The following is a 17,625-nucleotide window of genomic DNA, read 5'->3' as shown; positions in this document are numbered from 1 at the left end:
AACCAAGCCCAAATCCCAATATGCTCTCTAGAAACACATTTACATCCTGCAATTGAAGCTGTTTGTATACCCTGCTTCTCTTCTGCACTTCACACTCTTCTCATTGAGCACATTCAGAGAACAGTTCAGGCTCAATATCCAAAGTGTGCTAGCAGGAGAGCCCTTGTACCTTGGAGCACTTGCTCAGAGAGGAAGTGTTAGGACTGATGGGTGGGTCAATACCTCAAAGATTCTTTGGAATCCATTCCTCAAACGGATTCTGAAAACTATCTTGAAGTTGCATGAGCCTGTCTGCAATGACCTCTGCTTAATATTGAGTGCATAGATGGTTCCAAGTGAAATGGTGCCATCAGCTCTGACAAGAGGTTCTGCTTCCTGCATGTTCAACCAAGGAAAACCCGCCACGTGTTCACTGAGAACAAATCTACTTTGTGCACAAACTTTTTCTGTTTGCCCCCTACAAATGCATCTCAGGATGCACATTCAGAACACATTTCCTGCAAAAAACATGAGAAAGTATCATTGCAAAAGTCCACTCTGGTCTAGCATCACCAACATTGATTAGGAAATGAATTGCACAAGTTTCATCTTATCCCCTTGGTCTCCTTCTTCTAAAAACTCATTGAAACTGCAGGTACCTGACAGTAACCAACTTGCCATTGACCAAGAGCACAGTTGCTTCCAATGGAAACTGGGCCTGCCAGCTCTCAAAAGCCATTGGATTTAAGGCTACTCCAGCCAGGTACAAAGCTCAATGGGCACGAAGAGAAAAAAGTCATTTCCTAATATGAAAGCTGCTTGCCAAAATTCTTCTGTTTTGCACTTCCAAAATATTTTCAGGAAGCACACTCAGAGCACAGTTTCAGCCCATATGCAAAGAGTGCTAGCAAGAGAGCCCTTGAACCTAGGTTCAGCAACTGGAGGAGAACTGTGGGCCCACTGGAAAGAGCAATTGCCCAAGGTTGATTGAAATCCATTGCTCAATTGTTTGTCACAGAATTCACTTGAAATCCAAGTGCCTGCCTGCATTGAACTCGCATTAACCAATTGTACAGATGGTTCAGAGGGAAACTGCCACCTCTGAGAAGCGGTGGTTCTTCATGCTAGTTTAAGTAGTGACAAACCCCAATGTGCTCACTGAGAACAAAATGAGCTCCTGAATGTTGAAGCTGCTGAGAGACTGCTTTACTTTTGCACTCCCAAACTACTCTCAGCAAGCACATTCAGAGCGGAGGTCAGGCCCAAAATACAATGTTGGCTAGCAAGAGAGTCCTTGCGTCCAGGATCACCAATTTTGAGAAGCCAATGAGGACTGCTGAAAAGATCAATTCCACGGAATTCCATGGAAATCCACTCATCAGACCTTTCTGAGAACACTTAAAAAGAAGGTTTCTGCATGCAAGGAACTCTTGGAGATAGATGGCAATGTTTGCCAAATGCAAACATGCCTACCAGCTCTGAGAAGCCATTCTCATTCACACTGCTTCAACCAGGGAAAAATCTCCATGTGCTCACTGAGAACAAGTTAGCTTGTGCTACTTGAAGCTGCTTCTGCAAACAGCTTCACTTCTGCACTTCTAAACTGTTCTCATCAAGCACATTCAGAGCACAGTTCAGGCATGAAACACAAAGTGTGACAGAAAGAGATCACCAACTTGCGGGAGGAAAGAGGACCAGCTGAGAAGGTCCGTTCTCCAAAGTCTCACTGACATCCATTTGTCACACTTGTTTACCACATACAGTTGAAGTGCAGGTGCCCACATGAGTGAACTGTTTTGGATCAACGGCACAAAAGCTTCAATGTGAAAGCATGCCTGTCACCTGTAAGGAGCAATTTTTCTTTCTTCTAGCTCACACAGGAAAAACACCATGTGCCCACTTACAACAAAGTTAGTCCTGCAAGTTGAAACTGCTTGCAGCAAATGGCTTCCATTCCCCACTTGCAGCCATCAGTGGTTGACAGATGGCACAGAGGCTTCAATGTGAAACCGTGAATGCCAATCATTACAAGTGCTTCTGACACTCTAGTTCAACCTGGGACAGCCTAAAGTGCTCAACGAGAACACACTTTGTTCCTGCAAGTGGAAGCAGCTTGCACAAACTGCTTCAGTTAGAAAATTCCAAGTTCTCAGCAACCACATTCAGAGCACAGTTCTGGCCCCATAGAAAATGGGTCCTACCAAGAGGATCCCTTACCTATGATCACCTTCATAAGGTAGCTTCCCATCTTCTGTGTGGAAGTGTGTTTCTCCTTGGCCCTTACACTGTTGTGGAGACCACTAGGAGTTCAGCTTTGTGCAGGATCATCTGACCTGGACTTTTTGCAAGACCTGTACAGCCCTCACACATGCTCAGATGCTACAGGACTTTTCAGACCAGTCCAGGCAATAGTAGGCATCCATTCATTGTCTGCAGTCTACAGATTCCTAGATGCATGGCATTCATTACCATCAAATGCAGAATTTTCATCAAAAACTATATATATATCATTCCAATCTGAATCAAGAAAATCGGAAATATCCCCAAATCCAAAGAGTGGATCCCCATTGTGATGCTACCAGTGGAAAATTCCACAGCTGATCTCATGGGATGGTTCACAGTCAAAACACAGCTGCATGAAAAATATTACATGACATGACCTTCCTGCTATGTGAAAAGTGGCATGTGAAGTACACATGTATGTCTTCCTCAGACATGGGTTCATTTGCAAGATACCTTGTGCAATTGAAAATACCCCAAAATGGGAGAAATCAGAACCACGTCTCCAAAGCATTTCAGCAGGGACCAACTCCATCTGTCTATCTATCTCTCAGTGAGTGTGTGCGCTCTTGTGTGTGTTTGTGTGTCTTTGTTTGTGTTTGTATCATGATAGCTGATACTTCATTGCCCCCATTGGAAAACTGACTCAGATAATGCCATCTGCCAAACTCCTAAATACCGAAGTTCTTGCTGATAGAATGAAACATTCCTTCCTGTTGGTTTGGATGTGTCCGTTAGGAAACACTGCTACATTTAGTATACTCAAATCATCAGAGTAGATCAGGTAACAAAAACATATATATTTTAAAATAATAATATATTAATGGAAACAAAAAATACAGGATAGAGTAACAACTGTGTTACTAACAAGGTCAAAGACAATGGCAAACTATAGATTCAAACTTTGAAGCAAATAGTAATCAATGTAAATATTCCTGGGTTGCCTCAGCCCCGCCCAGGCACACAGCAGCAGATTTTTGCAAGCATCCTCAGGAGGGCTGGAGCCTTCTTTGCAGGATGAGAGGGAGGTTGAGGCTGGATCCACTCATCATTCTTTTGGGAGAGGCTCCTTTTCCTCAGCACGAAGTTGGATTTTTTGTGAGGATTCTTGGCATAAAATACATTGGCCTGCGCTGGAATCCTCAGCTCTGGGGAGAGAGGGGTGTACAAAAAGAAGGTGGCACTCAGGAGGTGCTGCCTAGGACACCCCAACATCTGAGAGCCTGTGCCAGAAAAGGCCAGAGCCACACACCTGAGAGCTCTCCAATTCAGCACCAATACCAACAAGACAGCCTCCACAGTCCTCCCTGAGGAAGAACTAAGCAGAGCACTTCAACACACCTAATGTCTGTTCTACCAAAGGCTTTGGAAGCCAGAACATCTCAGGTCCTCTTGCATCTGCCAAAGCACACCACTAGATTTACATCTGAAATCTCCCACAAAAGGCTCCTGTGCCGAAGATTCAGTCCCCACATGAGCCATCTTCATAGGTGGGTTTGGAGGGAAGCATTGGATGGTGAGTGCTCTGATGTCAACATGAAATTCTCATTCAAGATGAATCCACTACTGGGGGGTGGGAGGGACTGGAAGAAAGGTTGAGCACGGTTGGAGGCAGACCTAAACAGGGGTGCGCCCTGGGCAACAGTACCTTGTTCCTGTTGGCTCCACTGAATCCTCATTCTCCAAGTGGAGGTCCTCCTCCTCCTCTCCATCTTTCTCTCTCTCCCTCTCTGCCACCCTCGTTCTCTCTCTCCCAGTCTATGCCTGTGTGGCAAGGGCTGAGGAGCTCTCCACTGCCACACACTAGAGCTTTATGGACAGCCTCAGTGCACAACCAAAGAGAAAGCTATGAAACCCAGAGAAAAGGCCTAGGATTCCTCCTCTGAGTTATTTTCCTCAAGTATGGCCACAGTGAGGACAGGCTGACCAGCACGGATACCACATTAGAGCCATGCTTCTTTGTTGGTGGAGCCTGCCTCCATGTGAACCAGGCTTCTGAGAATGGAGGCCACATTCCAAATGCTGCCCTACTGAGAACAATGGTTCCAAAGACCAGCAAAGGGACTGCTTCCCTCCGACATGGTGTATGGCCCAGTGGTGCCATGACCCCGAGTGGGGGAATACAACAGCCAGCTTCTCCTTCCTCTGAACACCTGTTTCCTGTCACCCTCCTCTAACCTAGAGCCTGTTCTCCATCCCTTCTGGGTTGGATGTGGGGATCTCTGCCATGAATTTCTTAGGCTACCAAGGCCCCACACAGACTTCCTCTTCCATAGACTCTACTAACCTAACAGAAGGTTAAGATAGGAGACAAGTGATCCTAGAACTCATTGGGATGGTGGTCTTCAGCGTACATAGGCTGGGATAATGGCTGCTGAAGTGTTTGGCTCACAAAAACCAACCAACCAACCAACGAAAAAGCGCTGACATTATTATCAGATGAGCTCTGTGGCTACGTGCTCAGGAAGCCCTCACCTGACTCTAGTTAGGGATCACAACCCGGCTATTGTGATCACTCCTTGGCAAGTGGACTCAGGTGCGGAAGACCATGGAATTTATGCAAAAACAAATGATTCAGGCTGTCTCCCAGGCTGTGTTTTCTTCCCAATTTCATCCTGTTACTGTTTGCTAGAATCCTGGCAATGCTCTTCCCAGGCAGTGGATTTCTGGTCACACAGAAGGCTTTCAATAGTACTGCTTCAGTCCACAAAATGCCAGTTCCATCGTTAGCCCATGCATTCCCACGTTTCTTTGAAACCACTCCTATCCCAGACCATGAAAGCATACTGCTCCTGGAAAGAGGCTTTCCTCCTCACTCCTCAATGATGTCAGCTTTGTATGCCTGTTCATGTCCTGGGCAGGTAACCTGGTGGGGAGCTGCAATATCCACTGGGGTACACTATTAGACCTCAAGAACTTCCACCAGCAGAAGTGCAGTTGTCTTTGTGCAAGAACCCAACACACCCTGTTGGAGTGTTCTTGGGGGTCAGAGACTACTCTTTGGTGCTAAGAGTTGACCTGAGTCCACATCCTGACCCTTGCTCTTTGCCATCTGATTGTCTCACTTACTCTGACGGTGAGAGATGATTTGGCCCAGCTCATAATCCTCCGGTTTCTCCTGAGTAAGCAAGTGTAGGTCGAGGGCACTGCGGATGACGACAGGAGCCCTATCCTGGCAGGTCACCTGGAGCAGCATGGGAGACAGGCCTTCAGGAAATGGGCCTTGAAGTGACTACTCAGGGCAGTGGGCAGGGTCATTCTGGAGGCACCTCCACTCTAAATACAAGGGCAACATCCATGACCCTACTACCTGAGGGTGACCTCCTGCGCATCGTGTAGGCTCTTCCCATAGGCTACTAGCCCAATCCTTGTACATAGGACTTCCTGGGCTTGCCATTGCTCTTTGTGGAGCTGCACTCCTCTCGAAGTGAAAGGACTCAACTACTTGCATACAGATGCAATCTCATCCCACAAGTTGTGAGGAATGGGAGAATAGCCTCCAAGATCCCAGGTCTGCCCGAGGATGCAGGCGGCATTGGGAATGGCCTAGGCACAAAACCTAGAGGCTTTGGTCTGGATTGCCAGGGCCAAAAACAGACCCAGGAACATGACCACACACAGGAGTGCTGAAACATAGCCACGAGAGCTCCTGGCCTCCAGAGGCTCAGTGCTGGCTGGGATGTAGGAGGGCACCTCATCCGGCAAGGGTGGTCATTGGGTTACCTGGACATTTAGTGTGCTTGCTCCACATCCATATCGACTCTGCAGAGAGACTCTTTCAGCTCCTTGTTCAAGGAACATGCAGAACCTCACACTGCTGTCCTCCTCCATAGATGTCAGCATCCCATACAAGGGAACCTGCAACCTAGGTCCTATCCTATTCTCATCTGTCACCCATACCTGCCCCTGCCCTTCTGGACTGCATGCTGCCACCTGACACACAGACTCCCTCAGACATGGCAATGGACAAGCTGCTGCTCTCCCTCATCTCAGCTCCAGCCCTTCACACTGACCTCTCCCTTCTTGATTCCCCTCTATCCTCCTGATCATCCAGAAGCTCCAAATTCAAGAGGGCATGAGTAGTCCATGGTATTGGACCAGTGTCTGTTCCCCACCCAGGTGTAAGCACCAGGGGACACCCCTGCTCCCAGGCTTACCAAAACAGTCTTGGCCATCTTTGGACTTTGTGTTTCTAAGTGGACACGAATTAAGCAGGTGTCTCCCACCTGCTTGTGGGAAAGCGGCCTGGAGGACTTGCAGGTTGATTCTGAGAACTGTGGGGGATGGAACATCAGCAAACCCAGAAACAGAAAGCCACCCCAGCCTGTCAGTTGGCTCTATGGGCTTCTAGCACATATGTCCAGGTGCTCAGGCTTCTTATTTCCCCAGGTGGGAGTGGAATGGCAGCACAAGTACAGCTTGAATAAGGTAGGTGTTTACCTCCTTTCCCTTGACCTCGCGGCGTTTCCTCACGATAAAATATTTTATTCCCGGATTCATGGACAGACACACCAGTGAGTGGTCAGAGACCTTGATTTCTGCAGAGCGAAGTGGAGAGAATTGTTAGGTGGCACTCAAGGATTATACCACAAAACACCCACAACCCCTGAGAGTCTCTGCCAGGCCCACCACACTTTGGTATTTTGGGGACAAGGCCCACTTTCTCTTGGCTGTGAGTTATCCTGAGCCCACTGTGGATCATGTCTCCCCACTGTCTGATTGTCCTACTTACTCTCATCCTCAGACATCATACTCAGCAGCTCAAAGTTGTCCACATCCTCATGCTGCAACAAATTTTGGTCCAAGGCCCTGCGGATGAGGCTTGTCACTGTCTCCTGACAGGTCACCTGGATCAGGGTGGGACAAATGTCATCAGAGAATGGCTTTTAGAGGAGCTACCCAGAAGACTGTGGTCAAACATTCAGGAGAAAAAGAGGCAGATGCACTGAAAATTTTGGTCCTGACTGCCACTACACAAAACAGACTCAGATACAAGAGTGTGCACTTGAGTGCTTCATGACAGCTTTGAGAGGCCCTGGCCTCTGGAAGCTCGGTGCGGGTCTGGTTGTAATGATGTACTGGACTCAGCACTGGCAGTCACTGAACATGTCTCCTCTGCAGCTGGACACCTGCAGCATTAGTGTGTCTACTGCACATCCATAGAAATTCTGCCCAGAACCCCTTTAGCTCCATATTTACATACATGCAAAGGCTAACATTCCGAAGCTTTGGCATGACCCCCCAGGTGATCCCGACCCCAAATTCCTACACCTAGTCATGCTAAGGAGGTTCTCTTCCCTGCCACCAGGAACACACCCCCTCCTACACATGTGACAAATCACTGCCACCTCCTCTGCTCCAACCTCACTCATTGAGAATACCAAGTTCTAGGCACTGCAGCCTACACCCTAGACATATCTCTGCCTTCATCTGTCCACAGCACTTCCGTCTGCACTTCTGGCCTGCAAATGCAAAACCCACAATACACAGGCCCACTCACCACTGGAGCTGGGCATGCTGAGGCTCTCCCTCCTCAGGTCAAGCCCTTAAGACAGACCTCTCTCTTCTTTATTTCCCACCATAGCCCCAGGGTTGGCTGTGTCTCCTGCCTTCCGCTGTGTGGACACCCAGAGGCAGCCCTGCTGTCGGGCTTACCAGGATGCACTTTGTCTCCCTCAGGCTCTGTCCCTCTAGGAGGACGTGAACAAAGTGGCTGTCTTCCACCTGCTCGCTGGAGTGAAGCAGTGAGGAGCTGCTACTGGTGACTTTTCTCATGCAGCACTCATTGCTTTGGGTGGCCTGGGGCAATGATCCTGCAGCCACTGTAGAGCTGCTGCTCACAGCTGCTGGGGTCCTGGATGCCACTGCCACAGAAGGCTCCAAGAACTGTGGGGGATGACAACATCAGCAAAGCCCAGCACCTGCACCCCACCCAGCCTGGTAGTTGGTTCTGTGGGCATTCTACAACATCCATCCAGAACCTGAGGTTCTTGTCCCCTTGGAGGATGTGGAGTGGCACCAGGAGTAAAGACTGAAGAAGGTGGCTGTTTACCTCCTTTGGCTTGACCGTCAACGACTTGCTGGCAGCTGTTTCCCGAAGAAGAAAGTTATAATCCACTCCTCCATCCAGGGCGTAATATACTTTCCCATCAGCAGGGATCCTCAGCTCTGGAGAGGCAGGGGCAGAGGCGTGGTAGGTGACACTCAAGGAATATACTACCCAACATCCTCCACAACTGAGAGCCTCTGCCAGCTCAGGTCTCACACACAGACCTGAGAGCCCCCGAATCCAGCTACTGTTCCACCAAAGACTCCCCACTGATTCCTCCCTGAGGACCCTCTATGCACAGGAGGTCCACTACAGGAACACCTTTCAAGGAAATAGCCCCTTGTACCCCAGACCCTCTTAGTTCATGTTGGACCCACCAAAGACAAACAGCTACACTTTGTATCTAGATTGGTCCCCAAAGACTCATGTGTTCAAGGTTTTCTCCCCACTGCACCAATGATCACAGGTGGGTTTGGGGAAAAGCACTTGATGGTGGGTGCCTCCACCTTGCCAGTGGATTCATCCACTCATACAGGGCTACACTAATTGGAGGGTGTGGTTTGGAGGTGTGTTGAGCGTGGGTGGAGGATGTCCACAGCAGGGCTGTGCCATCCAGAGATATATATTTCTCTTGAGTTCCCCACTTCTGCATTTCCTCCTCATGAGTATAATTCTCATTCACATTTTTAATCAATTTATTGTTATACTTCTTGTTCGGCTTGTGTTTCTCCTTCTTGTTCTTGTTCTTCTTCATCTTCTCCTTATGCTTCTTCTAATAGTCATCTTGACCTTCTTATTCATGGTCTCTTCCTTCAACTTATTTTCATTTTTCTATTCCTCCTTCTCCTCCTCCTCGTCCTCCTCCTCATCCTCCTCCTCGTCCTCCTCTTCCTCCCCCTCCTCATCCTCCTCCTCCTCCTTCTTCTTTCCTCCCTCCCTCCCCCCCCCTCTCTCTCTCCAAGAAGGGTTTACAAGCTGTGAAGGGTTCTATTCTACCACACACTTCTCTCTAGAAATGGCCTCTGGTCCTAAGTGGACTCAGTTTGCAAGGAATAGAAAGATTGGAAGCCAGAAATGATTCTTCATTGAACTGCTTTTCTCATGTACTCGTCTAGGTCAGGAAAGGCTGCCAAAGTAGGCACCCTGTGGTTGTCTGTCTTCTTTGACACAAGACAAAGAAGCCTCTCTTCTTGGCCCCTTGTGGATAATAGCTTTGCAATGCCTCCTCAGGCCAAGGAAAGAACACATGTTAGGCAGGTCCACAGCCCCTGGGGAACATGAAGAACCTGCAGATTGATGCCCCATCATTACACTTTGTTTTGTGCACAAGTCCCACCATACTCTTCCTGGGCATTGGGTCAATGCACATTGTGTTTTGGCTCCCAGTTATCCTGAGCCCACTGTGACTCACTGCTCCCTACCCTCTGATGGTTCCACTTACTCTGATGGTTCGAGACAATTTGCAGAAGTTCGTAGTTTTCTGGATCCTCCTGCTGGAGCAAGTGTGCATCTAAGGCCCTGCGGATGATGACTTGAGTGCTGTCCTGGCAGGTCACCTGAGCAGGGTTGGAGAAGGCTCATCAGAGAGGGAATTTGGGAGTAGCTACCCAGAGGACAGTGCTCAAGGACAATCAGAGACAAGAGAGCTCTCAACACAAGGGCACCATCTTGTTACCCTGCTACCTGAGGCCTTCATGTGATCATGTGGGGTCTTCCTATGAGCCTCTAGTCCAATCTTGGTACAAGAGTTTGCTTCAACCTGCTATGCCCTACAGGGACAAGGGAATAAGGACCAAAAGGCTTTGTACAGACACACTCTAGTCCCATCAAGATGGGAGGAATGGTCCAGTGCACTTCCATATCCCTGCTCTGGTCTTGGATGCAGCTGCATTTTTGTGTGGACCAGGCACAAACCCTAGGTGCTTTGGTCCTGACAGCCAGGGCACAACACACACTAGGACTCTTTAATGATAGGCATGGAAGCTGCTGGGCTCGAGAGTGTCAGTGCTTGCTGGGGTGTAAGGAGGTTTGGACTCAGCAGGTGCCGTGGTTCAACATGGCTCCCCTGGAGGTGAACACCAGAGTCTCATGATGGATACTCCACACCCAGGAAGATCCTGCAGAGAGAGCCGCTAAATCTCTATTCACATACATGCAAACTAGGACACTAATGGGCCCCTCCAAGGCCCCCAGTTGTCTGTGACCCACACCTATCCACCCTAATCATTCTACAATGGCTCCCTTCCCTTCAACCAGCAACATATCCCCTCCCACACACAAGAAAATGACTGCCAACTCCTGTGCTTCAACCTCCACAGTTCAATATACTCCTCCTCAATACCAAGGTCAGTAGAGGATGGCCTGTACCCTCGATATTTCTCTGACCTCCTCTGAACCCAGCACTCACTCCTGCACTTCTGACCTGCACACCCCAAAACACGCAGGCCCACTCGCACCCAGACCTGGCATGCTGCTGCTCTCCCGCCTCTCTCTTCCTCACTTTCTGCTCTCCTTCCTGACCTTCCAGAAGCTCCAGTTCAAGAAGACAGGCCTAGTCCAAAGTGTTTGCTGTGAACTCGGTCTTCCCCACTGTGGGCTCCCAGGAGACTCCCCTGCTCGAAGACTCACCAGGATGCTCCTATACTGTGTTGTCCTTTCATTTTCCAGGTAGACGTGAATGAGGCACCTGCCTCTCACCCGCCTGTTGTACTGGGGCCGTGGGGAGGACCGAGTGGAGACCCCTGATGTCCTGGACTCCGGCTCTGCCCCTTCCCTGGGAGAAGGCTCTGGCTCTGGGGTTGGCTGAGGAGTCGATACAGGAACTGAGCTTGTAGCTAGAGGAGAAAAGATGCCAACATGACTGCCTTGCCCTGACCTTCTCACAGACAGACAATACCCCTGCTGCCAGGAAGAACTTAGGCCCTTAGCCCACACAGGACCTCTTTGCAGACTGGGGTCACTTCCTGAATGGACAAAGGCTTATCCTAATTTCCAGCCCAACACCAGGCATACAGACTCCCTGCAGTGGGACAAGAGTCGGACCTCTCCTCATATACCCTTAGGTACTCACCCCGGTCCGCCTGGCTCTCAGGCGCTGCCTGGCATGATATGCCATCTTCAGTTGTGGCCAGGAGGTGGTATGTTTGATGCTCCAGGTACAAACCAACCAGCAAGAGCCCCATATATGGCAGCAGCTGCTGCAGACTCAGAGAGCCTGGAGGCTGATGGGAAGCCTCGGTGTAGAAGTTAATCCAGGTCCCCAGGAAGGAAGGTGAGGCACTGTGGGGAGGCAGGTGTGGAGTCAGCAAAACCCTGGCCTTGCCTTCGCCATGGCCTCCAGAGAAAACCTCTGACCCTACACTTCTGAACTGTCCCTGGTTCTGAACACACCAGTCCACCTCAGACAAGACACAGTGGCTGTACAGGCAGGGACAGGACAGGTTGCCACAGGCAAAGAACCTTCAACGAAGGAGCGTTAGATTCATGGTATGACCAGCTCTCCCCTCCTCTGGGCAGGCCCGACACTCTTCTTCCTCTTGGCTACCTGCTCTCCAACCTGGAATGCACCTTCCAGGAGTGTCTGTCCTCCTGCCCACTCTTCTCAGGGCTCAAGAGACACCTCCTCCCCTGGCGAGGGCTGCAATGCTACCTCATTCTCTGTGAGCTCTCACTGAGTCCCCCTGAGTAGCGGTGGACCTCTCTTTTCCCATGAGTGCAGACCACATCTCTGTGGCCCTGAGGGAGGACAGGGAGGTGTAGAGTAGGGGATCCATTATCCCAGGGCCTTCCCCAGAGGACCATGACTACCTACAACTCCCCGCCTTACCCCTCCTACTGTTGAAGCCCCACACCTTACACTGCAGGCAGAAAACTGAATTGGGGAGAGCAGTCTTTCCTCAGCCTTCCCAAGTCAAATCACCTTGCAGGTCCCTACTCTAGAAACAGGAGCCCACCCTCTTGACCCCAAGCCCATTCCATGTTGAAGTTGGTCCAAGGGTCGACCATAGTCACTGAAGAGGACAACGTGCAGTTATGCCCCATGGAGTCAGGGATGCAGTCACATGTAGGATATGTACTCATGGCACCTGCGGTTTGAGGCTGACCCCCATGAAAAGGGACACAATGGCGGTCATTTGCACTCCATTTTTCACTGAATTATGAAATGTGACTGGAAACGTGTTTTCACACAGTGGGTGCTTTCTCCATGTTCATCAGTGAATGAGCCCAAACTGCTGATTCCCACATCTCTCTGGGTGTGGGACCCGCCATGTCCAAAGCCCCTGTCCAGCTATGTCCCAGCTAGGACGCTCTGTCCCACTATGTATACTAACATGTCTTTATTAACCCAAAAGTGCTTTTCCCAAGGCCCGAGTTTTGAGACGCCTCTGGCACAGATCTACGTTCCTCAAGAAGCCAATATCACACCAGAAAGACCACCTGGCCTCGCTGAGTCCACCTGGGAATGAGCTCAGTGCACACCATTGAGCTGTGGTGCCAGGTGTGTGGGGACTGCTCCACAGACCTCTGTGGATCAGCTGGAGTCAGGATGGTTTCTCTGCCTAAGAGGGAAAGTTCACTCCCCTTGCAAGGCTGTGGCAGGCACCTCCAGGACTCGTCCCATTCGGGGCTGAAATTCCACTATGAGTGTGGTCCTCTATCTCATTAGGTATCACAAACCTTTGGGTCCCTGAGAGGTACATGGCAGCCCCAAGACCCAGGCATCAGGGGGCTACACACTTGGGCTTGGTGGTCTGGTGCTTACCTTGGGAACAAGAGATCCAGCACCTGCTGGGTGGGGATGGAATCCCAGGAGATTAACCCCATGTTGCTGCTGAAATGTAGGTTCCTCCCACAAATGACAGGCAGGAGCTCATTCCTAAGCTGGTCCTGCCTGTAAGGTTCAAGGCTCTGTACCCTGAAGGGCTCCTCCGTGTTCTCATCATTTTCACCCTGGGTTGGGACCAAGAATGGTGGGTTCAAAATCGAAATGGTGACAAACAGAAAAATGACTTGTGCCAATACACTAGAGTCAAAGCACAATGGGACAGTTCCCATCAGTACAAACACACCACACACACACACACACACACACACACACAGTCAGAATAGGAGTCCTGGTCCATTCATCAGGGATCAGACTAGAGGGCCTGCTGGGCTCACCTGCCCTGTGCTACTCACTGTTACTCTTGAGCTCCTCTGCGACAATCGCCAGAGGATCTGGCGTCTAAGTTGAAGCCTCATCCAGTGCATCCACAAAAGGGCTAGTTGGCCCCCCTGAGATTCCTGGGAGCCTGAGGCTCGGCATTGTTTGCAAGGACAGGGGAACATCCTTCTCACTCCAGTTTCTCCAACCAAATGAGCTCGGTCAGTTAAGTGGGTGCCTGGATACCAGGGTTCCATGTTCTGTTTGATCCATTGTCAAGGCAATGATGTCATTTCCTGTGCCCATACCTGAGCTTCTTTTCACATAAGACCACTTTCAAAAGCCCTATGGGCTGCTGATTTCTCCTCCATGCCTACCCATCTCAGGTGTGCATGTGTTCACCAACAAGTACCCAAATACCCCCACCAGCATCTGCCCTGCTTGGTGCCTCTAGAGTTCCAGCTTGGAGCCTTCAAAAATGCATTCACAACCAGTCCTTCCCTCTCAGCAGCCTTTGGACCCTGGTCCCATCATTGTGCAACTCATGGTGTGCCCAGTCTTTTCTGGAAAGTAGGGTAGCATCTAATCAGGGATTGGTGTCTCTGATTCATACATAGCATATGGTTTCTATGAAATCCAGTGAGGGAGCAGGAGTAACGAAGCTGATTGCACAGATGACCTCAGGGAATACTGACAGGCCAAATGAAAAATAAGTTCCAGCTAACCATTGGTATTTGGGCTTCTCAGCCCAGTCCTGTTTTTAAAAAAGGTGCAGACAGGCAGTGTTCATTAAAAAAATGTCTACCATTTAAAAGTGGGTAATTTAAATGGCATCTAGTTACACATCTGCTAGAATGGTCTGGCAACATATGAATTTCATTCTAACAACAACAACAAAACATAGAAAAAAACATAGACATAAAGATAAAACCTTGTCTTCACCAGGATGCCTAGAAATAGGTTTTATTTGGCTCATGCAAATATCTTTCAATAGAACTTCTAATTTCTGAATGAACTCATTCAATTTTATAATGTCTGAAACCCTCTGTGAGCATGGGAAGCACGGCTGACAAGACACCTACAGGGGTGTCTCTTTGCTATCACCAAAGACCATTTCCCTCCCGGGGCAGCTGAGAGCAAGCTGGGCCTTGGAGCAAGGATTAGTGCTTAGGTATAGACTATGCAAGCAAGGGACAATGTCTTTAATAAAACTAAAATTAAAAAGTCACATTGAAAAATTTTTAAAAAGAAGAAGAAAATAAGGTCAAGTAGAGGAACGGGCAGAGGCATCCAGAGGAAGCCCATTTTCACAGGAGAAAATCCCCCAGTGAAAAGCATCAGAATAGATACCAAGAAAAATACCAACAAAAATAGTGTGCTCCCACTATGTATCTACTCCACATGCAAAAGTTAGAAAGCTAGATAATACAATCCTGGCCACAGGTAGAGCTATTCAGAAGAGCCACCTGGCAGTGCTTAGTCAAAGAAGGAAGCATGCACACTTTGACCTAGAAATTCCACCTGTGTGTAAACCAGGTGGTGCTTAAGCAGTTTCACAAGGGGATATGCACAGGGAAATTTATCTTCAGGTTCCTTATAGAGTTGTCTGTGCTTACAAAAGGTTGAAGGCTGTCAGGGTGCCCACAGCTGGGAAAGTCAAAAGCTAAAAACGAAATGGATGCCAACCTGGATATATTAGTAGAAATCAATGAAAAACAATAGATTTACATGACAGTAAAATCCCTGAGTTCAAGTTCTTGCTAGCCTACCTACCAACAATCATGCTTGGTTAAGACACTGACATACTTCAAGGCAAAAAAAGGAGAAAATATAATGTCATTATTACTTTTCTTAAATGCAAAAAAGGAAATGGTAATATTTACCCAGCCATGACCTGTTATGCATAATATGTGAGATTATTGTGGACATGTTGGTAAATGATGATCTACTCAGATACGTTCCTTGACTCACCAAATGCAAAGGTCCATGAAGAATTACCGTCTCCACACATGAATTCATCGTCAAAAGCCTTGAGACAACAGGGGCTTCACAAAATGGCTTCTTGGCCAACTTGATGAGTGCGTCCTCGGACAATGCTTCCACCTGAAAGATGTCACCAACTTGTTCTCATTCACATTTCCACAGTGCCACAAAAAAGAAACAAAGTCTGATACTCTATTGAGTGAATCCTCAAGTGGACCAAACACCATACTTCCTTCCATATTTTAGAATTAACAAATGCAACTTCAACTCAATAACTTGCATTGGGCAACATGCAACCACAACCTCTTACACGTACTCTTTTACACACTCATGTGTCCTAGGTTCTGATCTAACTGTCCATTGAGCAGTCAGAACACGTGCTACTTCACATTCCTTATAGGCGACCATCCCATTCTCTGCCAAGCTGAATACAAATCCCTGGTCACGGGAGAATGGAAGCATATCTCCCACAACAACATGCATCAGGAAACATCGGGGTTTTCAATAAAAACTCCGGGGACACCCTTTTGAAAATCACTTAACCCCTGAAAAGGCGCCTGCCATTCTCCTTGCTGTGGGGGCGGCATATTTGAGTCGATTTTCAAACACCTCTTCACAGTTGAGAACATCACTGCACACACACAAAATAACAACAATTATAATAATAATTATTATATTATTATTATTTTAATAAAATCACTGCAGAATGGCACGGAGTAGGGAAGCAGCTCAGGACAGGACACCCGGGAAGCTGAGAGAGTGCTCCCCTCACCAGGACAGAGTAGCAACCCCAGGGGCAGTCCCCAGAGACCCACCTCCTCCAGCCACACCCTACTGCCTACATTACCACCCAGTTAGTCCCCACCAAGGGACTAATGCACTAATTAGGTTAAGGCTCTCATAACTTGCACTGTATCACAGGGGAACTTTTGAGGGACAGTAACAGACCATCACATCTGTGAGCTGCAAACATCTGTACCCTCACCCTTTCTCATAGGATGTATTCCTGAGCTGTCAGCCTCAGGCCTTCTGTAGTTTCATGGATTGGAAATCTCACTTATAAATGGTGCATCCAACTGAACACACTGCTCTACAGGGAGTCAGGTATTTCTGGTCCTATATACACTGGACAGAGAGATGTTGAGGTCCTACTAGGTGTCAGGTACTGTTCAACATTCCGGGATACAGCACAGACCTGGCCTTGGCCTCCCAGAGTCTGTCATTTAGCTACTTGTTTATGTGTAGCCTGGGATTAAGCAAGCTTTGAGGGGAAGGTAGGGGTGTGTGTGTGTGTGTGTGTGTGTGTGTGTGAAGATTGTCACCATTCACAGATTACATTTAACTAATTAGTGTTGGGAGCATCAAAGGCAAATGAAACAAAACCTCTTCCCCAGGGCAAAAGAGGGGAGATAGGGTGCATACTCAAATTTTAGTAATTTTATAGGTTACTTCCGATACACTGTTATAATTTTCCTTGGGTCTCTATGGTTCTACCCCTCATAAAAGAAGTCTGTATTTGTTGTAGAGGGATCTTTAAATAATATATTATGGAAAACATCAAAAGAAAATGCCTTGCTTAAGAAAACAGCAGGCATACTAATGACCATTATAAAACATTGGGGTTTTTAAAGTCAGCATCCTGTTTTATACACAGCCTACTGCTAAGAATTACGCTTCACACCTGGTGTGGTGGTGCAAAAAATATGTGGTTGGCCATTATTTTTCACATCCAATGGACTGGTTTTTTTTAGTGTATTGATGTTATATTTTTATGAACAAAACTTCAGTTTTCATGAAGTCCAATATTTCTATTTTTTTCTAGTTGCCTGTGCTTTTGGCATCTTATCAAAAAAAAAAAAAAAATCATTGTCAACTCCGGTGTCCTGAATCTACTGCCCTATGTTTTCTTTTGTAGGTGTTGTATTAGGTAAGAGTTCAACTTCATTCTTTTGCATGTGTATGTCCAGTTTTCCCCAAAATGATGTGCTGAAAAGACTGTTCTTTTCCTCACTGAATGGTTTTGTGTCCCTAATCAAGAGTCATTTGACCACATACACCAGGGCTTACTTCTGGGCATTCTATTCTGTCCCTTTGGTCTCGGTTTGGCTTCCTGTCAACTCCGCCGAAGGAGCTGAGGCCACACAGTGGGCACTGCGGGCCAGCCTTGTGACTGGAGCATGATGTGAGCTCT

The 17,625-nt window shown here is 48.2% G+C and overlaps 1 protein-coding gene and 1 long non-coding RNA gene across 2 annotated transcripts; both read right to left on the bottom strand.

The window, feature by feature from the left end:
• Nucleotides 1-3,039: 3,039 nt before the first annotated feature.
• LOC144369576 (ral guanine nucleotide dissociation stimulator-like) lies at nucleotides 3,040-7,266 on the bottom strand. The gene is made up of 5 exons (XM_078029799.1): nucleotides 6,992-7,266; nucleotides 6,700-6,797; nucleotides 6,417-6,533; nucleotides 5,329-5,443; nucleotides 3,040-3,407 (listed from the first exon to the last, which is right to left on the bottom strand). The coding sequence occupies exons 1-5, from the start codon at nucleotides 7,008-7,010 to the stop codon at nucleotides 3,205-3,207; spliced, it is 552 nt and encodes a 183-aa protein (XP_077885925.1). The 5' UTR covers nucleotides 7,011-7,266; the 3' UTR covers nucleotides 3,040-3,204.
• Nucleotides 7,267-11,399: 4,133 nt separating this feature from the next.
• LOC144369178 (uncharacterized) lies at nucleotides 11,400-15,701 on the bottom strand. Its single transcript, XR_013428670.1, has 3 exons — nucleotides 15,423-15,701; nucleotides 13,071-13,258; nucleotides 11,400-11,587 (listed from the first exon to the last, which is right to left on the bottom strand). It is a non-coding gene; the product is annotated as an uncharacterized LOC144369178 (long non-coding RNA).
• Nucleotides 15,702-17,625: the final 1,924 nt, after the last annotated feature.

Source organism: Ictidomys tridecemlineatus, chromosome 12, assembly GCF_052094955.1.
Source record: "Ictidomys tridecemlineatus isolate mIctTri1 chromosome 12, mIctTri1.hap1, whole genome shotgun sequence".
Classification (NCBI taxonomy): domain Eukaryota; kingdom Metazoa; phylum Chordata; class Mammalia; order Rodentia; family Sciuridae; genus Ictidomys; species Ictidomys tridecemlineatus.
This window is presented reverse-complemented; position numbering and strand designations above follow the sequence as displayed.